Source organism: Passer montanus, unplaced genomic scaffold (genome assembly GCF_014805655.1).
Source record: "Passer montanus isolate IOZ18808 unplaced genomic scaffold, ASM1480565v1 scaffold65, whole genome shotgun sequence".
NCBI classification, from domain to species: domain Eukaryota; kingdom Metazoa; phylum Chordata; class Aves; order Passeriformes; family Passeridae; genus Passer; species Passer montanus.
Window position 1 is genome coordinate 2,964,285 of NW_024371593.1, and position 27,009 is coordinate 2,991,293.

Below are 27,009 nucleotides of genomic sequence, written 5' to 3' on the forward strand. Positions count from 1 at the left end.
ACAGGGCATGAAGTGCACCACAGGAAGGAGCTGAGCAGCAGGGCTGAGCAACCCCCCGGAGTAATGACCACCACTTTGTCAAAACCAGTAAATAATCCAAGGTCTTTTGTATATGAAGGGGAGTGAGTAGGTGAGCCACAAACAGACCTATGTCCCAAGCATCCAGGCCAAACTTTGGCTGGAGAAATGGGATGGTAACAAGCTGTTCTCGCTCCCTTGTTTGAGTCTCCAGGGACTAATGTCCACTCACCTGCTGGTAGTAGATATAGGCCAGGATTCCTGCAATGATCTCCAGGAGAAAGATGCATAGCAACAATATGAAGTACTGTAAAATAATGGGAAAAAAGACATTAGAACAGAACAGAAGGAAATGCCAGGAAGCAGCTTTTCTTTACCTGGTAAAATGCCTGACTCTGTCCTCACCAATGCTTTCCTGCAGTAGTGTTTAAAAGCAGGGTATAGGATCATGACTTCAATAGGGTAGGAAAGGAACAATCCCACAGATTAATAAAAAACCACCAAACCACAGAATAACTGAAGACAAGCAGCAGCAAGCGTGAGTTTAGCTCACAGAGCCAGAGGGATATAGAGAATGGAAAAGTGCAGGCAACCAAGATAAGATCACTGTACAAAAGAAACCTAGATAGATAATCTAATGACTACATTCAGTATCATAGAAAGTATCTGATTCTGATATCAACAAAAAAAAAAAACCAAAAAACACTTTTGCTTGTTTTGACATTGTTTAAGGCATTTCACCAAGTTACTAAGGAGCAATGTATGTTATAAAGATGACTCAATAAAGCCACAGAGGGCCCATTTCAACAAATATACATCACAGCAGCTAAGCATAAAGCACCATTTGTGCTCCCAGTGACTTCTGCAGGGTTCAGCCACAGGCTCAGGGGCACTGTAGAAGTGGATGGACTTCAGCACTGATTCACACTCAGCACTAGGACTGCATGTGCTCCTCAAGTGGGCTCTAGCTGGAAAAGCTCTACATCTCAAAACCAAAGTGAGAAGAACTCTTGGAAGACTAATAGGAGAACATGACTATTTCCTAAAAGGGCTTAGTGGCAATGAAGTGAAAAGGGTAAGTCCTGCTTATCACAAGGAGAATCAAATGGCCAGTACAAGAAACTGTTTGGGAGTCTTGTTATAGTCACAAACAAGTAAGAAAGCCAAACCCATGAGGAATATGGGCAGTAGATTAAAAGGACTAGGCAGGCTTGAAGAGCCAGGGTGATGCATCCACTTCATGCTTAGGGACCAAGAGAGCTTTTCAGGAAGAACCCCTCTCCTGAGAAACAGACCCTGCCTTGCTCATGGTCAGAAACAAACAGTTTCTTTACAGATCCAGGCTGTTCTGTGACTGCTATTAAATTAATCTACCTGTAGATAAAGCTGAAGAGACCCCAGTTCCAGCCATAACAAGGACCTCAAGCTAAATTCCTGTAAGAGCTGGCTTCCCCAGGACAGAACAAGCAAAATATTTCCCATTTTCTGTTTTACCCTCAACCTTAAGAAAGGTCTGTTACCAAGAGACAAAGCAAATGGCTCTCTACAAATATAAATGGACATCAAACCTGCACAAAAAAGGACAGTGAAGATCTGGACACAGCAAGGATGCCTCCTGCTGCACAAAGGTTACACCCCCACGGTGTGCTCTTTTCACTAGGTATTTCCCAGCCCCTTCTGCAGGAGTAAAATGACACAAACACTCAGGCTTCCTCCTTCACCCCTGCTGGGCTTCAGCAGCTGCAAAGGAAGGACAGCTGGGTTTTATCTGCAGTCCGGGCTTTAATCTGAGCACACAATCTCTGCCTTTCACTCCCCTGCCCCAGGCTCACCCCGCAGCCATCCCGACCAGCTCCGCAGCCGCCTGTACAAGGTACCCATTCATCCCAGGGAGTGAGTCACACACTGGAGTGCAGGGCAGCTAAAGGCTGCTCCCAACACTCCCAGGAGGTTGAAAAGGGGCAAGAAAGGGTTGGCAGGCCTTGACACAACGGCTGGCTCTCTTTTGTTGGGACCTTGTTATGCCTTAACTGACCTGACATAATTTCTCTGCCAAGGAGGGGCAGGATGCTGAGAACAACCAATGGACTGGAAAGCTTATTTATTTTTCCTTGTTCTGTGTAATGTCAGATGCATTCAGGTAGAGCTAAAGTTATGTCACCACAAGCTCTCTGCTTGCTGTGCTGGCTTACAGTGGATTGAAACAAACACATATTCAGCAGACCTTAACAAATCTGAGTCACAAGTAAAACCTTGTGAGGGAGGTGAGTGCATCTACCACCCATGAACCCAACCCGTCCCTGCTGATACACTCCACCATTATCCTGTCATCGTTCCCTCAGGGCCACTTCTAAGTATCAGCCTGATACAGGGGAGCAGCAGCTTTCACTCTGGACACACACAGAGCTCAGGGCAGCTCTCCCTGCTCTTCAGCTGTAGCTGCAAGGCTTTCTTAGAGGTCTGCTATGGGAGGAGTAGGCCAGCTCTGGCATGGAACTGTAGGGACATGCCCTACTTGTTTCCCAATCAGAAATGTGTGATCACCAGAAGTTCTCTAGCAAACACATGCCTGACCTGGATGGGCTCTAAGCAAAATTTACCCTGGCTCTGGCTCCAAGACTGAGTCAGGGCTATTGGGTGTCTCCTCAAGATCTGAAGAGCCCAAATTCCATCCCGTTTCGAGTGACTTACCAAGTGTTAAGTGTGTTTTCTCTGAATAACACAAAAAATGGTTCAACCCACCTACAACCCAAATAATTATCTGGAGACATCTTTCTACTATCTGAAGAAGAGACAGATAGCAACAATGGTCCTAAATCAGGAACCTCACTTCAGAGGAAGGGTTCCAGGCTGAAATGCAGCATGAACAGAAATCCTAATCCATGTGATTGCCTTCTCCCTGTCCAAGGTAGTTGACTAGAAAAGGCAGTGTGAGGGGCCAGGCCTGAAGAAAGTCACCTTATCTCTTTATAAGCAAGGTCTCCTATTTCCCTGGGACTTCTACTGCATTTTAACTGAAGTATGATGTAACAGTGGTCTGTGTCCTTGTAAAGAGCTGGACTGCAGCACCACAGCCAGCCAGGCTGCAGATCCACTGCCTTGCCTGCTCATGGAGCCAGAGAAACTCCACCTCTGCTGCCCAAGCCTCAGCACATGGTTAAGGAAGGCCAGTAAGAAATGACAAAAAAGTAGCACAGCTGTCAGTGATGAGCAATGAAATACTCACTGAAATACTATGAAAAGCCTTGAAGTTGGCTCATAAAACCCAGTTACATACAAGGCAGAAAAAAAATTCACAGCTTCCCAACTTTTCAAGTGAAAAACAAACTAAAAACCAGATATGTATTTTACAAACATATCCAAAGCTGTTAGTAATCAATTTTTAAAAGCACCAAGGCAGCACTGGGGAGAGCACAGCTCTGTGCTGCTTATACTGCTCCCTCCCATATTTACACGGGTCTCTTGTACAGAAGGAAAGTGGGACTGGCTGGCACAGCCCCTGGGGTGACTGTGAAGCTGTCAGGATTACTGTCTGAGCTCAGAGCTGGCAGAGGCCCCCAGCCAGGCTCACCCAGCCCTGGCAAGCACAGCCCTGTCTCAGATTACTCAGGGCAACCAAAGCAGAGCACAAGCAAGAAGAGACAATAGGTCTGTCACAACCAGCCACTCCGAAAGGACGCGTGGTGTTAGGAGACAGAGTGACCTTTTATTCCCAAGGGAAAATTATTAATTTTCCATGGCAGAATAACAAAGAAAACTCCACTGAATTTTCATACGTAGCTTCTGGCTGAGGGAAAAAGACAAAGGGAGATCTCTTTGGCATGGAGAGTCAGTGAAGCAAGGCCAAAACCAACTGCTACAGGAACCCACTGAACAAGCATCAGCAATGCACTCACTGTGTCTCCCTCTATATTTTATTCTCCCTCCCTAGCCCTGCTCTGCCTCTCACAGGGATTATCAGGTCTGCATAGCAGTGAAGCATCAGGCTTGCTCACAACTCTTATTTCTGCTCCTCTATCCAAAGTGAAGAGGAGAAATTTGCAAAGGGAGGAGCTGGTGGCTGAAATATTTTTTTCTGTACCTGTGAATGCCAAGAGCCACTGATTGTTATTTCAGTCACTGCACTCACCACTGCAGCCCAGACACTAAAACAGACTGCTGCCACACTCCAGACTGAAAGGGAGATTTGAGAGGGAGCAAGCCAAATAGAAACCTCAGGGATGGTAAAAAACTTCAGTGTAGGTGGGTGAGCAGGGAGCCCAGGAAGTAACACAGAAAAAGCTGTAAAAGAAGCAGAAGATTATCAAAATAGTATGGCTTTTTTTTTGTGGAAGCAAGACTGAAGTAATTTTTTTGCAATTGAAGAAAATATTGGAAGTTTTCTGATCTTTGACAACGAAGTGGAAAAGTGTATTAATCTGGCTTGAACCTAATGTCATTAAAAGCTAATTTTGTTACAGGTCTCTCATATTTTCCTCCCTCTTCCACTTTGCAAAACAGAATACAGAATGGGAAAGGAAGAAGAATGAGACAAAAGCTGCAAGATTTTGTTTTGAATAGTTTCAAATAGATGTTCTCACATAAAGCACAGGTATTACAACTGCAATTTTTACTCTTGAACCATGCAGCACGCTCTTTGTGCAGATGAAAGAAAATGCTCCTGTCCCCTGGGACATGGACAGCACTGCTGTCAGGAGCTGGAGACCTTAGTGACATTTGCTCCAGGACAAAACAATAAGGCTGGTGCACAACACAGCCAAGATGTTTCCCCCAAATAAAACAATCAAGGAAAACTCACCACTCTTAGCAGATTCCGCCGCTCTTTGAAGGTGGCACAGCACCCAAGGATGCCAGTGACCATGACCACCACGCCAGCCACCACCAGGATATAAGCAGTTGCAGAGTATGTGCTGGAGGAGAGCAGGCTGATGTAGTCACTCTTCTCAGCCAGGGTCCAGGCGCCCACTGCCATCACGGCCCCGCCAGCCAGCTGGGGAGAGAGAGAACAAGCAAATGAAGGGTGCCTGAGGCATGAACCTCCTCACCTCCCAGAGCAGCTGCACAGGGACAGCAGCATGCACCACAGCTCCATCAGCTAGCCAAAGATGATCTACATTAAAGGATGGACTCACTGGGACTGGAGCAGGTCCTGAGCTTCCAGTTCAGCACCCCAGGCAGCCTGAGATGGAAGCTACCTAAACCATCTACCTGTGCACAGCAGCTCATACTCAGACCAGAGTCTTCCCAAATGTAGCCACAATGGGTTTTGGGCAAATAAAACATGTAAAATCTGTATGACCAGGCTGGCTGGCTAAACTTTAACCCTTGTGACAAGTGAACACAGAGAACTCAACCACATCCCTAGCCATCCCCTCTCTCCTTGTAAGCCTTCATCTTCCAGGGTTTTAGGCAGCTTCTGGTAAATTCACACAGTTTTTCTTAAAGGTCTGATCTGTCTCCATTGCTCTGTCCCATGCACCAAAGTAAAACACAATCCTTTGGCATCAGTAATTTTTCTGGTGGAAAGTATGACTCTAAGAAGCTCTGTAGTGGATCAGCTGCAAGAAGGTGTGCGTCATCTCCAGCACTCCCTCTGCCATTTTGAGAGAAGGAATGGCAAGACAGTGGAGCCCTCAGGCTCCTGTAAAAAGTAAACCAGGTAAAAAAATCAAAGCTTATTTCCAGACTTCCTGTAATTTTCTATTTCTCTATTTGGTAACATGACCTAGAAACAGCCACAGTGTCAAACCACAATTTCTGCAGCCTGAGCAGCCAAGCCCAAGCAGTGACATTTCACCCAACAGGACCAAGGCTGTGTCCTACTGACATCAGCACTTCTTCCCAAAGACTTCATTATGCCCAAGGTTTCTGTACCCCTGACACCAAAACTGCAGTGCCACCTCATTGCCTCTGACACAGACGGAGTTTTCTTACCCAGAAAAAGAAGTTGAAGATGAAGAGAAGGTACTTGAGACAGATGGTCCCACATGTTTCCTTCTTTTCTGTATACTCACGCATCTTTCTGGTTCACCAAGTTCCTAAAGAAAAAAACAAAACCAGAAAAGCTTGAGCGAGTCAGTCATCACACCACTTCTCCCAGAAGGCCAGCATTACTACCCTCCTCCTGCAAGATCTAACACTTGCAATCTTTTGAAGTCAGCTGGTGAACAAGCCCTTCAGCTGACTTCAGGGACACAGGACAGCATTTGCTCAGATAAAGAGCTCTCGTATCCAGTTGGGTAACCTACACACAAGATCTTGTACAATCCCAGGCCTGCTCTCCAGAAAATTCCACTCTGGCTCCTGACTGCAGCCTGTGGCTGCTGTTCTGAAGGTGGCAACAGAAATCTTGGTCTGATATTTATGGAATAATCTGTCTCCAAATACTATTATTTTCTCAGTGGCATTGGTTACAACTGCCTTAAATAGATAAGTTTGGGCTATTTTTGATCTTTACAACTGTAACTGGGAACACACTTGTTATATGTTCAGATGTCCTATCCTTTTTGAACCACAGCAGTCTGTTGGAGTAATTAATTCTCTTCTTCACTGCTTACTTTCCATGGCCCTTTTCACTGGCTAGCTGTCCCCCAGGGCATTAAGAGACTGTCCCAGCTACTAAGAGGAAGAAACACAACCCCTGGCTTCAGATGATCTGACAGCATAAAATGTCCCTGCAGATATGTAAGGAATGGGATTTTGCTGTGAGTCAGTCCCAGTGCAGTGTTACAGTCCTGCTGCACCCTGGAGCGCATTTCCCAGAAGTGAATCTGCAGCAGAACCTCTCAAAAAAATATCCTCATCATTGCCTGACCAGGCAGACAGGACAAAAGCACTGCACAGAGTATTGCTGCCAGCATCACCTGTGTGAGGCAGGATGCAGAAGTGCAACCAAATCCTCACCACTTGCATTCAGTTAAAAAATCTCCCTTTGTTCCCACACGAGCCAGCAAGGAATGATGCAAACACTGTGCACCAACATCAGAGTGCAATGTTTTCCTAAAGCAGCAATTTCCCTGGAAGCAGGAAGGCAAACAGCCTCTACATTCTTCCAGAGGCATGGAGTTAATGCTTAGTTACAATACAAAACTTCTTCACACAAGTGATGCAAGCTCCCTCCAGGGACCAAGCTGCACCCAGCCATGCAGTACAGACTCATCTACCTTGGCAAAACACCTGACAGCAAAGTGAGAAACAGGTACACACAGCCAGGCTGCACATCAGGTCACCATCAGCATTATCTTTGCCACCACACTTCTAATGTCTGGGGCCAGATGAACCAAGGCTGGGAATAGCAGCATTCTGCAGCACAATTGTATTTTGTTTGCAGGAAACTATTTCCTTGTGCTTCATGCCAGGAAGCCCCAGCCAGGCCCGTGCTTTAGAAACTAACAAATGAAGCTAACAAGGAAAGGGTGCTTCATGCCAGCCCACTCAAAAGCCCCAACCAGGCCCGTGCTTTAGAAACTAACAAATGAAGCTAACAAGGAAAGCAAGAGTGTGAACATGCCAACAGTCCCACCTATCCCCATTTTACAAGAAAACATTTACATTTTTCTCGGAATAACATCTGGCAACAGCAGCTGGCAGCAGAACGCTGATTCACTGGCAAAGGGAGCAGCTCTGAGATGGTGGCACAGATCAAGGAGAACAACTCTTCAGAGTTATCTCCAGAAGAGATCAGAACCTCCAGCAATGCTCAGATTAATTACCATGTTGCAGCACAAAAGGGCCCCGGGCTTTGGGAAGGAATGGATGCTGCTGGTACCGTATGCACTGACCAGGCTTGCAAATTCTCCATGAGAAGACGCCCCAAGAACACAGCATGCACGGAAGGTGACAGATTTACAGTGCCCAGAGGCTTCACTGAGCCACAGAACAAGAATGGCAGCAGCAAGGCAGCCACCCACACCTGCACAACTCAGAACAGGTACCTCAGCCCAGATCTGAGAGATGCCTTCCAGTAACAGGAATTCTGGCCACCCCTTCTAATATCAGGGCTGTATGTAGAGGAACGTGCACTGCAGCCTTGCAGAGACTGACCAGGGGATGATAACCATGCTTTCTGTCCTTAGGCTCCTTGGCTCAGTTTCCCTCTTGCTCATGAGGATTTTAGGAACCAGCCTTCCTTCATTGTTTCCTTCCTTCCATCGGTCCATCCCCCTACCTATTGCCATACAGCAGGTGCTGGGCTCTAGCAAGGGATACTAACTTGTCCCTCCTGATCCAAGAGCTCAGAAATCCCAGTCACAGCTCCATCTAGTCCAGGGTGAGGATTGGGCAGCAGAGACTGCACTTGCATCAGATGACAGACAGTCTGAAATCCCCCTCAAGACTGCAGGTCCTGCTCCACCCAGCACTGGGTACAGGCCTTTCAGACAGCCTGGCTTCACTGCTGGCAGGAGAGGATATGCCTGTTTCCAGAGAGCTGGCAGAGAACAGCTGCAGGTTTATAAAGCAGGCTGAATCACCAGGGATGGCAGACCATGAATCAGAAAGCAATCAGGGCTGTCTCCTGTTTGATCTATCCTTCCTAGCCAGGAGCAGAGCTGATGGCACTGGCAGCCTCTGCATGCTTAATGACTCACCCAGCCAACTATTAAGGCAAAGGCAGCTCTGCAGACCCTCTTTTTGGAAGTCCTGTTTGTGCTCCTTGCCTCACACAGCGAGATCTGCTGCCTCCCATCACCTGCAAAGACAGGGTCAGGCTTCAGGGAGCTATCCTGGTCTTCGGGGAAAGCAAGAGAGGGCAGGAGACTACAGTGAAATGCTTTTCCCAAGGAGCCCCAGCAGGAGGGGGGAACCACGATCTGCTTCCCAGGCTTAGGGTCACTTCAGGCTCTAAGCCTCATGGTCCCAAAAAGCAGAGGTGCTGATCAGTGTCACAGCACCAGGATGAACAGGAGGGCCTCATCCTGAATCCACTGACGTAGCCAGGGTCTCTTGCCTTCAGTCATCCTTAAAACAAACCCTCAGTACTGTTATGAATCACTCTTGAAACCGGACAAGGAGCAGCAACAGTAATCAACACACATAATTCTGTTCTATTTTAAACACTGAGGAAAAATCCTGTTCTGAATCACTATCAATAATTACACATGAGCTCTCTGATGAACAGGAAATGGAAAGCTCTGCCACAAAGGTATATTTACAAATTACATAAAAACATAATAATTAAACACGAGCTTCATAATGGGAAGTACTTTGCCAACGGAAAAAGTGGTTAGAAGACTAAAAGTGCTTCCATAATGAAGTTTACTTGGTCCAGTCCAACACACAGTAGCTTCATCAGCAAATTAAATTTTAGGAAGCAATCAAGGAATACAGGCTGTGAAATTTACTCACACAATGGAAAGAAGTATTTTTATGGAAGTCACGAGAATCAACAAGAGGTTCCTACTATGCCCACACATACTTCAACAGAAATGACAGAGAGAAATAATTCTCTAGGGAAAACAAAATGCATTAAGCCGAGAGGAAAAAACAAGTGACAGAACCTGCAGATGAAAAGGAGGGGTAACAATCTGAAGATTAATTCAAGAAACTAGGAGTTGAACAGCTTGAATCCAGCTTCCCACTCTGACAAGACTTTGTGCATAGACTTGGGCAAGTCCCTCAGTCTGACCCTTGCCTCTCTCTTCCTCCCCAGTGCAAGACCCTCATCTTTCTCTAAACACAGTGATTTTATGAAGATTTGCACTGAGAAACTCTGCTGATGGAGGAATGCCAGCTGAGAGGCATGACAGGCTCCAGGTGACTGGCAAATTGGCAAAAGCCCGACAGCAACATGATTTCATGGACTCAAAAGTGCTTTTGCCAGCAAAGACTATTTCAGCCAGTGAACTGGAATAACCTCTTTTATAATTAGTAAAATACATACTTATAATGAGAGGAATGCCTGGTAAAGCGCTTTTGGCAATAATTTATGAGGCTTGCTGGTTCAAATACATCAGAGATTGAGAGATGCTAACAATGAATTACACGAGTAACAGTGGATAACAGTGGAATAACAGTGAAGCAAGGAGGAACCTATGCAAACAGCTCAAAAAGATAAAAAAGATAAAAGAGTGAGCTCCTCCTGCCCTGTGTGACTGCAAGTCACAACCTCCTAGGAGGGTAAGAATATACAGTGCATGACTGCCAGGCAAGGCTGGGATCACATCAAACATGAAACCATTCTATGGTCTGATTTTTTTGGGCTCTCATCCTACCATGACTGAACCTTTAGGACAAACTGGACCACAAGAACTCGCCAGAAGTTGAGCAGTATGGCTCCAGTTCTGGGTGCTGAGCATATGGGAACACAAGCACTGCACAGACAACTGTGAAATCTAAAATTTCAATGGCAGGACTTGCTCTGTCTGTTCCACACCACACCACACCACTGTATTTTTATCACAAGACCCAAAGGCACACAGAGCCCAGCTCAGAAAGCATATGACATGCACATACACACACACACACACACACACACACACACACACACACTCTCTTGCTGGATAGACATTCATTTAGTCATCCCAGACACTGCTTGGTACATTTGCCTCAACTTGCACAGTAACAGCACTTAATTAAACAGCAAAGAAAGCCAGGCCTGCAGGCTTTTTCTGCACACTGTGCCCTAAAGCAGCATCTGACAGATGGGAAAGAAACAATGCCAAAGAAAACGAATAGCTCCCAGGCCATTAAAAGCATCATTATTTAAAAGTATTGATTTTTGAGTGATAGCAAGCAAATTGGTATCAAACACTTCAGTGACAACTATTGCACAGATAACTCATACACCACAACTCAGATAACTTCTAACATCTTTGCCAAAGCACACAAGAAAGCCTTGCTGCAGGAAATCCCACTGTACCTGTGCTGTAACAAAAGTGCAACCACTGGGCACACTGCTGGCCTGGAGGGAAATGTTCCTCTGGAGACCATCTGAGCTGGGTCAGAACACCCTGGCAGCCATCAGCAAACAGAGCAGACGTCCTTCCCTTGGTATGTGCAGTGCAGCTGTGGGCCAGTAACTTTAATCTTCAGCAAACTCACTGACATTCTTTGTCAAGGCTAAACTCCAGCCCTTGAAAGCATGACCTCTCTTGAGTTCCCTCTCCATAAGATGAAAACATTACCACTGACACTTCACCTACCCCACTGAACATCTTCAGAAAGGGCCTCCAGCTGTTTTTCGCCTGCCAGAAAGCAGCTAAAAGTAATTTAAGTAAAGCCTTCCCAGGAGAGGAATTCTAAAGCTTGCAGGTAAAGAGGTCAAATTCACACCGTGTGCCATTATCCACCCCAAATTGACAGCCAACATGGATCAGCAGTCTTGACACTGACCTTTCACCACCAAAGCAGGTGACAGCACCAGTGCAAATGTTCAGTCCTCTTCAAAGGCTTTTTTCCACCCCCTCTCTTCTTGATGGCTCTAGTCTGCTGCTGGATTCAGGAAAGCAGAAAGCTGAAGGAAAAAAGAAGAGAGATGCAGACAATCATGATAATTCTGAAATCAATATATGATTATATGCTTTGCCATCAAGTCCTTTAAGTAGAGAGCACATGATTTCAGAATACCTCTTAAGAATGCATTTGATTAAACTATGAAGTGTGCACTGGATAACAGGGAAGAGCTTAAGTGCAGCAGGGGGGAGCATGAACATCTTCTTCTGGTAGAAAGCTGTCAGAACAGGTTTGTATTTACTGCTGCATTCTGTAAATGCTGCTATCAATTCTGTCAAGGCTGTGTACACAAAATGACAGCTCATTCTGGTGCAAAAGGCCTGAAAGTAACTCCATGAGAAAGCTCAGGAAGATCCTACAGTGCAGTGCAAAGCCCTTCTTAGTGTTAGTGCCTTGAAGCGATAGAGTTTTCAACCTGGTCATGGGCAACCCCAGCCTCTCTCCTTCTTCAGCTCTCCCTTCTGATGAAGCCATGTTCATTGATAACCACACTCCAGTCACAGGATTCATCCCATCAAGATTCAGTCACGACAAGTAGGTTGTGGCTTTCTAGCAGCACAGTGGCTTCCAAGTCCTCCCGTTTGTTGCCCACACTGAGTGTACCAGTGCAGAGACACCTCACCACAACACCTCTTCAGAAATATCCTCCAGTGTGCCCAGCACATGGCAGAGCAACAGGCTGAGGGCCCTTGCTAGCACTCCATCTCTAACCTTGGCATGTCATCCTAGGGCTTGTCATTTCTGTGGAGGCAGCTAGGCTGCACAAGTTTGTACTGGAAATGGCCTCTAGCATCCTCTCTTTCCCCTGCTTTTCTAAGGTAGAGGGTCCCAAACTAGCACAGTATGGACAACACACCTTCATTTATAACCAGCTTGGATCATGCCTGCTTCCATTCCCTATGAAAAATGATGCCAATAAGAGCCAGGAATTTGTTGATTCACATTACTACACAGCCTCTGGACCACAAAAATATCTCTTTAGAGAAACAAGTGGAAATTCCATTTCTTCCACCACTGGAGAGCAGGCCAAACAAAGTTCTTGGGTTCATTAATTAAAGGTCAGGTAAAGGAACTTTCTGAGGAACTAGGGAGAGAAGGCACAGTCACCTAGAAGGCAAGCAATAGTTCTTAAGAATCCTCCTGAGGCTGGGCCCAAACTCTCCAAGACCAGCCCTAGCGCCCTGCCCTTTATTCATGTGCTTCATGCAGCTCCCACACATTTCCACGCTTTTCAAAAGGGAAAGCTGAGCCAGGACACAAAGCTCAGTGCTTTGCTTTCCATCTCAGCATATTGGAACATGCTGCAAAGTCAAAGTACTTGTGCCTTTGACTGGGGAGAATGCAAAACACAAGTCAGGCATCCACCGAGGAGGAAAAGCTCCTGCTAAAGAATTGTCATTTAAATTTAGGGGGGAGACGGGAGAGTAGGCACAAAGAACAGATTTTGGTCAAAATCCCTCCTCCTTGACATCTTTGGCAGACCCTGCTTGACCCAGACTCTTTACTGGGAGAGCACTTTTCCAAAGAATTGAGAGAGGGTAAGTTTGTTCCCACTCTGGGAATCTGGGAGGATCTCATATCAACAGTCTGTGTCAAAGCAACATCTCCACTGGCACATGACAGCCCTGCTGTCACCCCTCAGGATGCTCACCAAATCCCTCCTTTCTTCTGCCCTGGCCCAAGGTGCTGTGGTTTGAAAAGATCCCTCAAGAGAGATGTAGCCCCCAAACTCCTGCTAATTTCGGTAAGAGCCAGGTATTCAGAGAGAAGCTGTATGCCTAACACACCTGAGCAGTCACCTGCTCTTTGAGACAAGACTGTCTCTCCAGAGAAGAGCACTCAGACCTTTCACTCATATTTTCAAGACCATTTACTGCCCACGGGAGGGGCTTACTGAAGCATAAATAACAATAAGCATAAATTTCAAACTCAGCAAGGATTTACATGTTCAGCACCACCCACATACCTGCAAATTAAGTGTTTTATGAGGGGGTTAGCCAAACTGGGTGAGGCAATACCTGGCTGTGGGATCCTTGAGGATAACAAGGACCTTGGCCTAAACCCAATTTTACAACCATTAAGAAAAGAAGGCATAAGAGAGAAAGATAAGAGTGATCGAGCGTGCCTGGGACTGTGTGTCTGTATCCTAGCACTGTTTCACTACAAAGCAAACAAAAAGCCCTTCCCTGACAAAACATTCACAGTCAGCCCTAACCTGAGAGCAGAAAGCCCATGTCTCCTGCTCCCAGAAGTGGGTAAGCAGGGAAACAAGAAGCACCTAGTCCCCATCAGGAGCTGGAAGGCAGGCAGAGACCAGCACCCACTGTGTGACCAAGGGAAACTCCTTCTGCGTCAAACAACATCCTCTTGTATCCCACAAGGCCTCCTTTATCCTGAAGGATCCCAAAGCACTTTACACTATTTATACACAGGAACCACTTCACTAGTCATTGAGCTGAGGAGAGGAACAATAATCTTCTCTTTTCTCTCACTGGAAGCTGCAGAAATCAGTGCCTGGCTGTGTTTGCAGAGAGCTCATAGCAATGAGGGTTTGACACAACAAGGAGCAATAGTTCAGATAGGTCAGGGTCAGCCAACAGAAGGCAAACTCTTCACTGCAGCCTACTATTGGTATTTTAAACTCTATTTTCCCAACTCTGCTCATGGGCATTGTGGGATTCTTTTTGTTTGGGGTTTTCTTTTCCTTTTTTTTTATTTTTAAGCAGGGCTTTGTCTGCACTGGAGAATTTACCAGTAGCATTAAACCACATTTCTAAACAAAACATTTTGTGCCAAATCAGCTTTCTGCCTGATCCCTTCCTATTCATTATCTTCCTATTCATCCCATTCTTTTTGAGCCCAGTGCTCTGAAGCAAAGCCACTGGGTTCTCAGTGTTTTCAGAGAGTGCTCACAAAACCTCCCTGCCCTGTAGCCATGCCAGTACTAGAACCAAGTCAACAAGCACTGAAAGTCCTGGGAAGATAGAAATCCTCCCAGCCTCCACAAAGCCTATTCAGGCAAATTTCTGCACAAATTTCAAAGCACTCTCCAAATGATGTAGCAGTGATGACCATTTTTTCACTCTCTACAAAAGCTGGGTTTTTACACAGTGGTTTGAGCTGAGGGCAAAGACTAATCAAAGAACACGTGCTGCATTGTAGCTCCTACACAATCACTCAAAATTTGGCTGCAGTCCTAGTACAGTTTTGCTCCCTACAAATCTGTACATTGAAAAGGTGCTCAGCTAAAACCCAGTAGATTTTCTACCTCCCTACAGTGTCAGGTGCATATTCCATGGCAGATTGTCATCTTCAGTGCACCAAACTCACAAACAAATCATAGGGTTTAAAATCCCAGTGTTAAAAACTTATGCAGCAGTATTTGGAAGAGAGAGCAGGCAATTTGTGTGCCACAAAGTACATCTCTAGCCTCTCAATCACACAGTGTTCTATAATCTCACTGCCTGAAAGATTCTCTGCCTCCTCAAAGCACCCCAATAAAGAAAAAAGAGAGCAGGTTATAACAGGAGCACAGAGAGATTAAGTGCCTCTCCCAGCAGAGAGAAGGGGTGAATTTGCCCTTCTCAACATCCATCCTCCAGCAGCCAAGCTGTCCTGTCTTTTGGAAGACCAATGCAGAACACAAAGCTATAAACCACAGTTTTCAAGTTACTTGTTAGCCCTGCCTTGCCTGAGCCCAAGACACCTGACTGCAAACAGCACAAAGCACGAGGTGCACAAAACCCCACACCTGCTTCAGCTTCTGTACAAAACTTGTCTTGAGTGAGTTGTTCCTGTTCTCGCTTTCTGTGGTGCAAACAAGGAAATAATGTCTCTGGAGTCATCCCACACATCTTTCCCAGGCAGCCTGCCTCAGTGTGAACTCCACTAAAATCATATTTTAAAAGCAGTTGACAAGGGATTTGGCAATGGAAACCAAGGTTAATATTCTTAGTGTTGCTGATTAGCTCAGGACCTGTGCCAGCCATGCCACAGAAAACCTCTGAGCATGCCAGCAGTGGAGCAGGTACCTGCAGTACCAGGAATGGGGCGATGCACTTTGCAGTGCCCTGGCACACAGACAGAAAAGGGAACATCACACAGACACAGAAAGGGACAACAGCAGCTCTCACCTCAGCATGGCAGCCACAGATGCCAGTGACAACTTCAGGAGCCTCCTTTGCTACACAGAATATCCTCGTGTGGAAACTCACATCTGGAAATACCCACTTTCCCAACAGGAGGACCAGGAATGGACAAGGAATCTCTTCTGACCATCAGTCCTTATATATATCCCCAGTAACATTGTCTCTTAGAGTTGTTCTGAAGTGGTCACTGAACAATTTGAGGAGTTATATTCCTCTCTACAGCTAAAATCACTCAGGACCAGGAATGGACAAGGAATCTCTCTGACCATCAGCCTTATATATATCCCCAGTAACATCGTCTCTTAGAGTTGTTCTGAAGTGGTCACTGAACAATTTGAGGAGTTATATTCCTCTCTACAGCTAAAATCACTTTATTAGAGTCAGATCCAATATCAAGCACAGTCAAGGGCAATTAAATGACATTTCATTTCCCAGAGCTGTAAGTCGAAGTTCATAGGAGCTGTCTCTCTCCTGTTGCTATAGGAGCAGCGCTGGAAACAATGCTCAATCCACGCTGCATAAAGCTGCCTTGAAAAGGATCGTTCTTCCACTAAAATTAAACAACTCCCAGCCAAAAATAAAACATTCCTCCCCCTTCCGCCCGGTCCTTGTGTAGCACGTTTTAATGACTCCACCAAAACCATTTAGGCAGCTGTTTTTGGAGCAGCCTGCAAACTTGACCGGGAGGCACCGGCATGTGAATAAACAACGGGGAGGCAAGGGCTGCCTCCAGGCAATTACTTGCTGGCCCTTCACCAAGGCTGGCAGCAGGAGACAAGCTCCAAAGAAATCCCTGGTTCCACAGCACCAAGCTCCAAAGAAATCCCCCGGCCCCATGGCAACAAGGGCTTCCCTGAAACACCTGGCTCTGCCGGTGGCACGGGCAGCTGGGCTTGCTCTGCTCCTCTCCGCAGCTTCAAGCAAAGGCACAGCAAAGGGCAGCTCTCCATGAAGGGTACAGAGCCACGATCAGCACTGCAACTTTGGCAAGTCTGTCTCAGTGCACGTCCTGGTTTTGGTGGGATAGAGTCAGTGCTCCCCTTAGTAGCCGGTGCAGTGCTCAGTTTGGATTTAGTATGAGAACAATGTTGATAACAAACATGTTTTGGTTGTTGCTAAGCAGTGCTTACTCTAGATCAAGGACTTGTCTGTTTCCCACGCTATGCCATTAAGGAGGTGCACAAGAAGGGAGGACCATGGCCAGGACAGCTGATCCAAACTGGTCAAAGGAATGTTCCATGCCATAGAAGGACCACGGCCAGGACAGCTGATCCAAACTGGCCAAAGGGATGTTCCCTGCCACAGAATGTCAGGTTCAGGATAAAAACTGGGGGAGCTGTCCTGGAGCTGCTGGTCACTGCTGGGGGATGGCCTATGGAGTTGTGTTGTGCATCATTTGTGTTTCTTGGGGTTTATTCCTCTCTCACTCTCCTTTTCATTACTACTATTGTTATTAAAATTATTATTACTATCATTATATTTTACATTTGTTCAATTGATAAACTGCTCTTATCACAATCCATAACTTTTAATTATAATATTTTACTGATTCTTCATCCCATCCCATCGGTGCAGGTGCATGAAGGAGGGGTGGCTGCATGGTACAGAATTGCTGGCTGGGGTCAAACCATGACAGTGTAATCATCCACTTCATTTAGAGCTGGCAAGGAAAAGAAAGTGGGAAAGAATTCTAACAGATGCCAGCACAAAACAGCTGGACTTCAAAGGAAGCAGGAAACTGCTGAAGGGGATTTCTCCACCAAACCACCCCCCTGTTAACTTAGCACTCTATGAAGAAGCTTCAATAAAGGAAAGCCTAAAATTACTTTGAAACTTAATCCTCCCCACAACCACCCCATCCACCTTAGAGGTCAATTTTCAAGTCAGGAGGAACCATTATCATCTCATCTGATCTCCTGTTATTTTAAAGCTTAACATTTAAAGGCTAGAAGCAGTCCACTCTATATTCTACAGTAGCACATTCTACCCTGGAATAACCCTCAAATACCAAGAAGACTCAAGAACACTTCAGGAGATGGGAGAAACCATACTTTGTTCCCTCAGAGACTCTAAAAACATAACTGGCACATCCCCAGCATGCAGACTTCTTTGAGCTCAGCAGAAAGCAGCAGAGCACTTTGCTCTCCGTTGCTGGGCAGACTCATTATCCATCTTTCAATTCATCCAATGCCATTAGTGAGCAGGAGGGGAAAAGCAGTCCACAGCATGGCTCACTTGGAGGTTCAGACTCCCAGTAAGTCCTTAAGTATTAAAAGCAAAACATACCCAAGAGAAAATCCAAGAACAACACAGTCAAAAGTTTCTGAAGAAACCGAGTCACTATCTTCAATACTAAATGCCCACTATGAAAATGAGGTTCCTCTAGCATAGACAAGGATAAAGGAACCCAGAAAACAAAACTTATCTCTTGCTTCTGAAGAATTTAGAAAAACCCTAAAATCCATGCTGGAAATAACCAGGTCAATTCTAGCACAGAAAATATTCCTCCTATTACTCACCTCAGCCAAAAGAGTGTTCTAACTCTGACTGCCCAGGACAGGATAATGCAGGGAGAGGGGACCAGAGCTGGCCACACATGCTTATCAGTGTCAAAAATTACGAGGATACTGATGATCCACAGCAGTTGTGCCCTCATACACAGGGAAACCAGCTTCCCACTTATCCCACTGTAAATATGTTACTGATAAGAATCACATTGATGTGACTACAATAATTTTTTTTGGCTACTCTCACTGCTCCCATCTAAGTTGGCTTATCCCTCCCTTCTTTTTTTTCTTAAAAGATTGTTAAAATTCTCGATGAAGTAGTAAACAATAAAACCCTTTTTTCTACAAGGGAGTTCTCTTCCACATGGAGACAGCTGCAGCCGAAGTAAAGCTCATGACACCAGTGAAAGCAGTTTTTCCTCTGCAACTGTCTGCTTTTCCCTCCTCCCAGGCTTCTAGCAGCACACCTTGAGTCAGGATGCACATTCCACAGTGCCTGGGGGCAAACAGCCCAGAGAAGTCAGCAGCCACGATCTTGTCCCAGTCTAAGCCCGGTGGTTTAAGTTCCCTTTTTTCTTCCTGTCTCAGACACATTGCATACACCAGAGGTGAGCCCTGTGGGGTGCACAATGGACAGAAAAGGCTTTTGTTTGGCTCTCCAGAGCCCATTTCTGAGGCTGAGCACAGCCTCATTCCTCAAACATGAGCTCAGCCTGACACTTTCACTCTTTCCCTGCTCAGGAGAAGGAAAAAACCCAGACAACTGGGACTGAAAGGTGCAGGAACCACCCTGACAGTTCTTCTTCCCCAAATATATGAAGAGGTCCTCCCAGTAACAAGAAATATGTCCTTTTAAAAACCCTCCAAGCAGACAAGGCACATTGGAGACCACACCAAATGTCTCCTCACCTCCGCAGACCTTCCACCTTTAGCCAAGTCTCCCAGCAAAGATGGAAAAGGGCTGTTGCACATAGCAAGGGGGAACCTGCAACCAGCCACAGCTCAATTCCTCAGCAAGTGCTACTTCCACACAGGACTGGACTCAGCCTTTCTATGCTTCCACAGCCAAAACCACAAGCACAAAGCCCAGCACTTTCCCATCCACGCATTCCTGGCACACAGCACCTGACACAGAACCACGGGACTCTTCTGTTCCCACGTGTCCATGTGCCTGGCTTCTGCACTCACTGTACACCCCTGTGATGGCACACAAAGCTGCCCACCACCTCCCTGCGAGCTCTGCATGCAGCTTGCAGTGACCATGGGGAAAAGGAGCCAACCACCTCTGTTGCCAGGGCAGTGTGGGGGTGAGATGTGGGATATGAATTCCTCCCTTCTGGATTCCACCAAAGCTAAGAAGAAATACTGACATTCACAATCCATGACTCACGCCTGCCTTGTCAGACACTACAGAAGTCCTGCTCACTGCCTGGCATGTCAGAAATGTCAGCATGGTTGCCATCTGCCAGTTGGCTCTGATAGCAGATAAATTTCACCAAAACCATCCTTCCTCCTTATTTTCTTTATTGTTGTACCATGGTGGACAGCGAGGGTCAGAGTAGTCCCTAAAAACCATAGAGGCATTGTGGCTGCTACTTTAGCAGATAATAGGTCAGCGACTCACTCCAGACAAAACAGAAACCTCTCCCACAGTAATTCCTACCTCCCACAGTAATTCCTACCTCAAACCAGTCTTGGTCCCAGTTTTATCTGAATTTCATTAGTGAATGAGCCAACTAATCCATTGTTCACCCTCCAGCTATGCTGGTAAGTCATATGCTTTTACTGAAAGAGCTGCCAAGGACTACTTTCAGTCTGTGTTGAGCTGATTGCAGTCCTTTCTGAGATGCACCTACTGAGCTATAGAGCACTTTTCTGGCTGGGACTGGATAGTCCAGCAAGATCACCAAGATCCAAATGCAGCCCAGACTCCAAAACGCACTTGTTATTGCCAACAGTGCAAACAGTAGTCATCTGCTTGATCCTTCTCCTGTCCACTTCCTCTCCAAAGGAGCAGAAGTGTTCCAGGGTGAGGTATCAGACACATTTTCACCTTATCCAGCTGTACAGCATAGCAGATCCTTCTCCCACAGCATCTCCAAAAGGTGTTTCTTCCTTCAAACCTATCCCTCTCCTACAGTGGCAAAGACATCAGGGAAACATGCTGTAAATTTCAGCCCAACTCCACCGTTTCTTAAGAGCGTCCAACTTCCAGATCACAGCTACAAGGACAGATTTCACCAAAGCACAGGCACTCACCTTTACAACTCTTCCCACTGCCCCAGCTCCCCACTGCTGCTTCCTTTCTTATAAAAATAAAGAAAACCTGGGTTGAGCAAGTGAACTTTGCTCCTTTTGTATCCAGATATGGCACCAGCTACAGATAAGAAACAATGGTCAATGCCAAACATTTTATGTCACCGACTTCTGCCTCAGCTTTTCTTTATGAAGCCTCATTACCGCCGCCAGGAACAACCTGTGGGTCTGAGCAACATCCTCTCTTGCACTTCCCACACGTTTCATTTCCACCTCTCTGAAGAGGCCGTGCCATACCCCACATCCTCTCTGGGATACACTCATCTCAGCAGAGGAGAGGCAGCTCCATGGCAGCCTACAGGGATGCAGGCAATGCAATGTCAATCAGAGCTGCACAGTGTGTATTTGCTTGGCTGCACCCTGCAGACAGTGCCTGTAGATCAGCACCCAAATGAACCTAAACAGCTGCCAAGGACCCTCCCTCAACTGCTGCAGAACAGAATTCCTGATGTCCTTCCTTATCCTACTAAACCAGAATCATCCCACCTCCAATAATGTCCACCACTACTGGCATCAAAAGCATGTATGAAATACACCACACACAGAGACATATACATATGCATATATATATATATATGTATATGTATATGTATGTATGTAACTCCATGAAAAGCCCAGCTGGCATGTCATGGCATCAGTCCACACTTGCATCCTTCTAAGGAGCTGGACACACTTTCACTCCCATGTTGAGCTTATTGCACTCTGGCCATACAGAGCTGCATAGCATTTTTCCAGCTTGGACTGGGGTCATAACCACCTGACCAGCACAAGAAATTCAGGCTAGAAACATGGACCAAGCTGGTCACACCCAAATGCCAGACCCCAAAACAGATCTCTTACTCAGCCATGAAATTCCAGGAAAACAGTCATCACCCTCCTGCTCTTTTTGCCAAGAGTTTTATTACCACCAGCAGCCAGGACACAGGACTCCCTGAATCCATTCCCCAGGACCCCAGGCTGCTGAGATCACAACCAGAGGAGTCTGGCAGGCAGGACAGAAAGGAGCACTGAAGAGAGATGCCCATCAGCAGTGCTGCTACTATGGCAGATCCCTGCCAAGAGGGCCTGGCAGCCAACAGCTTCTGTACTGTGGGGAGGGATGGAATGAGGCACTCTCCACAGAACTGACAGAACACCTCACCTCCATTCCACACACCTGCCATTCCTCATTTCTCCCTCCACACCCTGGCTTCAGACACAGGGTAGCAGGGAAATGCACATTTCTCACAGACGGGGAAGATGGTCACCATCCTGGGGAAAAGCTCTGCCAAAATGCAGTACAAAACCAGGATGGGAATATGGGATGGTTTTACAGTGACACTGTTCATTTCATTTCAGCTTTGCTGTGGCAAAAGAAAAACCACATTCAGGGTCTGAAAGGCAGGATGAGCAAGTGAGACAGAAGGAGACCTGGCCTACACCCTTAGGATCTTGAAGGCTTTTAAGCAACAAGGAGACACAGGCTTCTGCTCCTCAAAGCCAGAGAAGCTGAGATGAGCTGTCACTTCTAGGAGCCCCCCTCCCTCAGGCTTTCCATGACCTCAGCTGTCAGTGCACACACCCAGGGAGAGCTGGAGATAACCCAGCATTGAGCTCAAGAGCAGAAAACAGTGGAGTTGAGGGGTAGAACATCCTCTCAGGAGGCTTAAGGAACAAGGCTGATGAGGCCACGGGGGATAGTAATGGTAAACTGGGACATGAAAAAGCACAGCTACCCTTTTTGTTTTTCAGAGGCTGTCAATTTTTTTTTCTTTCTAAGCTTCTGCCTTAGAAGGCACAAGAAGAACAGAGGGACAGTATGATTGCTTTATAAATGCTCAAATTACCTGGAAATGCCAGAGAGGATAGTCTGCCACAAGCAGACTATCGCACATGGTGATAAGAGATGTTACACAAACAAACACATATAAATACACATTTTCCTTCCATCCATAACCAATAGTTCAATGTGTTCGTGAGCTAAGAAGCCAAACTATGTAGAAAGAACAAGTGAATTTGCCAGTGGGATAACCTGGCTAGAAGAGACACAGCTCTCTAATCAACCCCCTCAGGGCTGTCTCAAGAGCTAGGGAGTTGTTTGCCTTCTGTGCATGTGTGATGGAAACGGTTCAAGTCATGATACAACTTTTATTTGCTGGGAATGATAGGCCTGCTGGAAAGTTCCTAAGGGGAAACAGAGCCCTTCACAGCCACTCCCACAGAGCATTTTTGCTTGACAAGGGAATACCAGCAGCTTTCTTCCACCCCCTTATTGAAGAATGTATCACACCCAAAGAGAGAAACTTTCGGACGCTGGACTGCAAGTAGCAAATAAAACCCCTTCAACACACCTGCTTTGAGTTAGGAGAAATAAAACTGGTTAAACTCTCACAAAATGTACCACAAGAGGGATTAACCACCTCAGAGTCCAGAACAAAATGAAGTGTCACATGGGACATTATTTCAAGCTCTCAGAAAAGGCATTTTCTTATTGATCCCTGAAGCCAGCATAGAGCAGGGAGTGCCAGGACTTTTACCAGGCAACTGGGGGAGTCATTCTCCTCCACTGCAGAAGCCACAGGACAATGAACACAAGCAACAGTCTGGAATGAAACATGCTTTTTGCAGAAATACAGCACATGACCAGAAGTAAATAGAGGCCAGGAGCTCAAAGACATCATCAGCAAACTATAGAGCAAGGATGTGATCTGAGGTGAATTACAGCTCAAAAGCTGCCACCTCCTCCAGCTCGCAGCGCAAGCTTCCAGCAAGGGCATCTGACACAGAAGTGCTGGCACACCAGAGCAGCTGCAGCAAACCAGAGCCCACCTGTGCAAGCCAGCCCTGTGCCTTTGACAGGGACCTGTCACCAGATGCATAAGGCATAAGTGATGCTACCCCAGCTTCCAACAATCCACTGACTGGGAACTGCCTGTCCTAGGCACTCAAAATGCTTCAGAGAATATAAATGCACTGAAACTTTTGCACTGACTTTTCTAGTTACCATAAGCTCAGCAACAGTTCAGCCAAGACAGGCACTCTGCTCCCTGCACCACAGACAGTCCTTTGGCAGCAATGACAGTCGCCCAGGAGGACTGGGACAGACATTTGCCTTACTGGTGGCACGCCAAGAGACCCTTCAGCCTCCAGGATACCAGCTGGTAAGACCACCCATCACACCAAAAGCTTCCCTAAGAACCTTGGCAATGGAACATGAAAGTCTCAAAGGAAATGTGTTTTCTCAAAAGGAACATCTTTCAAAACTGTTTGAACAAACGGCCTCTGATGGGTGATGCTATTTCAATCAACCCTTTTTCCACCACACAAACCCTAAAAGAAAGCCAGGAAGCACTGCAGGAGGACAAAGGAAGTGAAGCAGTGCAATTTAAGGGATGCTATAGGGTAGCCTGAAATAAAGAAATGTCACTGCTAAAACTCAACAGGATACTGCAACAAGTTGATTACAAAAGCCCTCAGGAAAAGTCAGACTTTAAAAATAAAAAAAATTACCACAGTTTATGTTCGTCATGAGAGGGCAGGAAGAAGAAGCTACTAGCAAAGACTCCTCATGGCAAGCAACAGCACGGTGCAGAAATAACCCATTGCCATCAGCTCCCCATCTGATGCAGCTTCCAGAAAAAGAAGGGAACAGAACATCGTCTGGACTGTGTGGTAAACAAGTGCTCCATCTCCCCCTCCTCCGCCTACAAGGGTCCCACAAGCCCAGCATAAAGGCCAACTCTTTATTTGTACCACAGGGAAATTTAACTGAACAAAAGGCGGAGGGGCGGTAATAATCGTTTCACAAGATTTATGACAACATTCAGAACACCTTTACTAATTCCGCGGGCTCTGCAAAGTTTATGACACCACCCGCAACAGGTTAAAACACTTTTCTAAGGGGGAAAAAAGAAAACAACAAAGCCTAGAAGGGCCAAGCCCCTGCAGAGCTGTGCAATGGCACAGGGCGCAGGAGGGGAAGCAAAGCGGTGCTGCGGCAGAGCCGGGGTCGGGCGGCCGCGGCCAGGTCCCCACGGGCGCGGGGCGCCGGCAGGGACGGATGGAGCCCGGGCCCCGCAGCCTCACAGGGCGCCCGGGGCCGCGCCGTGCCCGGCTCTGCCGTGCTGCCGCCCCGGCCCCTTCCCCGGCCCCGCTCCCCCGGGGCCGCCGCGCCCCCCGCCTCCCCGTCCCACCGGTGCCGCCATTTCGGGCGCTCCGCCTCACCCTGGGCCGCCGCTCCGCGCCGCCGCACGCCCCGACCTGCCGCTGCGCGGGAGGGAGGCGGCGAGGGAGCCAGGCTCCCTCAGGAGGGCGGGAGGGAGGCGCGGCCGGCCCGGCCCACCCCAGCCCGGGCCACCTCCCCCGCTACCCGGCCGCTCTCGGACGGCCCGGCCCGGCTCGGCCCCTGCGGCCGGCTGCCTGTGCTTTGCGGCGCCTCCGCAACCCCGGCTGTCCGCTCCTGCGGCTCACGTTGCCGTTTCCATTGCCGCAGGCTGCACCTTACAGCGAACTCCAGATGGAGCGGCTTTTTTGGTGTTCTTTTTTTTTTCTTTTTTTTTTTTTTTATAAGGCGTCAAACCTGCTTGTTAAAAGTGTTCTCCATGAAACACTCTGTAAATCAAGATCAAGCCCTGACTGGCACATTGCCTCATCCTGCCATTACCTCACTTGAGCCACAGCCCGCATACTTCTGTGCTAAGCAGCAGCCCTGGGCGAGGGATGCTCCCAGGAAAGGACCCGAGCCCTCAACACGGCTGAGTGGCCTCGCATGGTTTTTCAGGAGTGGGATGAGGAGAGGAGATCTGGCAGGGAATGGAGAGGCCAGTTTAGAACCTCCTGGGTGCTTGCCTTAACTTCTGCATGTGCCCACTCAGAAATCACTTCATCCTTCCCAAGCAGTAAGCTCACTTTAGCTCACAGCTGACAGGGAACCAAGTGCTCAAATAGAGCCTTGGGGGATCAGCTCGCTTGTGCACTGACAGATTTGTTGCAGGGAATACGTGGCAGAAGCTGGAAGCCACAAGAGTCACCGGCCCCTGCCAGGTCCTGGCCCTCCTTGCTGGAGCCCTGGGTAGCTGCCACACTGGGCCACTGCCTTCTTGCCATGTCCAGGGATTTCATGCCCAAACAGGAAACCACATAACCCCCCCACCCCGGCAGATTTGGGTCAGCAAAAGGGCATGGCCAGGCACAAAGTGCTCCTTTGTGCTTGGGAGAGCCTGCAGGTACAGGCAAGATACACCACAGCACCCCACCTCCCCGTCCTCAGTTTATTGCTGGAATAATAGATTTCTTTTTTTTATCTGCAGATACTTGTTTACCTTGAGGAGACTAATTTTACCTGGACAGGTCTCTTGTGGACTAGTATTTTCAGTGTTTGCAGCATCATATATATATATACACACATATATATAAACATGCCCTGCAGGCTGGAGAGGCTGGAGCTGGATTATCATCGCCACGCCAACCAAAATTTCCGTATGACTCATCAACAGCCAGATAAGTAATGAGCACCTCCTAACAAAGCTCTGAACTGCAGGGCCCTGGATCTATTGGCACTGAATGGGACATTAGCAAACAGAGCATTTGAAGGTGTATAATGGGCTGTGAGATACATTTATAATTGGAGATTAAGTACTTGGTCTATATATGTTACATACAGGTAAAGATATTATGAAAGAAAGGCCTTATGAAATCAGGCCTAGCTCTGCTGAATTACCAGCTGGCCTGTTACTTCTAAGTGCAGCTAGCTAAGTTCCCGGGTGAAGAAGTCTTGAGAATCTGTTTGCATAACAAGTTATTCTTAGAGAGGAAAATAAATTGCACCTGTAATAAACAAGAAATCTGTCTCATAGGAATCAGTGAACAAAATATGTAAACTAACCAAATATAGAGGCATTTGACAGACGTACAGCCTAGCCATTTACCAGCCAATAAACTGTCAGTGTATTGTTAGCCAATTAGGTCTAAGTGCCTTCTGATATTTCCTATAAGTATGAGCTTTGTGAATAAAGAACTGGCTTTTCTGCATGAAGAAACTGAGTCCCGTCTACTTATTAATGCAACAAATATGTATGTTTATAGTCTAAGCAATCAACAAGTAAAAAGATCATGAAAATACACGAATAGAAGAAGGTGACAGGAGAGAAAATAATAATGTGTGATTGACTGCATGATGTAACAGGAACTCATTAATTGTATGTAAATGGAAAACATCCTTGGATCTGGAATAAAGAAGGTAGTAGAAAACAACATCTCAAACGTTGCAATTTCTGCATTTATCCTGTGGAAAAGCTTCAAATTTAACACCGTGGCTTAATGCTCTCTTTTCAGCCCTGTTTTGCCTTTTCAAAGAGATGCTGTCAGCCTAATCCTCTTATGCTTACCCTTAGCATATTGACATGAAACAGACACGTGAAAGCAAAGCAGAGTGAGGTCCCTTTGCCGGCCTGCAGGGATTTGTGGGGCCATGGTTACTTATCAGAACAGATGGCTTTTTTGCTTTTGCCCCTACACCTGATTGTGTACACAGGTGCACTGTTGCATGTGCCAGGATAAGGCTTCCCAGGCTGTAAGAAGAGTACTTTCTT

At 46.8% G+C, this 27,009-nt stretch overlaps 1 protein-coding gene across 2 annotated transcripts in view; it reads right to left on the reverse strand.

The window, feature by feature from the left end:
- Nucleotides 1–24,783, reverse strand: part of CD151 (CD151 molecule (Raph blood group)) — a 32,056-nt gene extending 7,273 nt beyond the window's left edge. Inside the window, exons 1-6 of one of the 2 annotated variants that reach the window (XM_039728458.1) lie at nucleotides 24,644–24,783; nucleotides 11,350–11,470; nucleotides 8,607–8,707; nucleotides 5,953–6,056; nucleotides 4,817–5,008; nucleotides 251–325 (exon numbers count right to left, since the gene is read on the reverse strand). In XM_039728458.1, coding sequence (XP_039584392.1) covers nucleotides 251–325; nucleotides 4,817–5,008; nucleotides 5,953–6,036 — 351 coding nt within the window. In that variant the 5' untranslated portion in view covers nucleotides 6,037–6,056; nucleotides 8,607–8,707; nucleotides 11,350–11,470; nucleotides 24,644–24,783. The remainder of the gene's footprint in view (nucleotides 1–250; nucleotides 326–4,816; nucleotides 5,009–5,952; nucleotides 6,057–8,606; nucleotides 8,708–11,349; nucleotides 11,471–24,643) is intronic. The other variant, XM_039728457.1, reaches the window with a different exon arrangement.
- Between the last annotated feature and the right edge of the window lie 2,226 nt (nucleotides 24,784–27,009).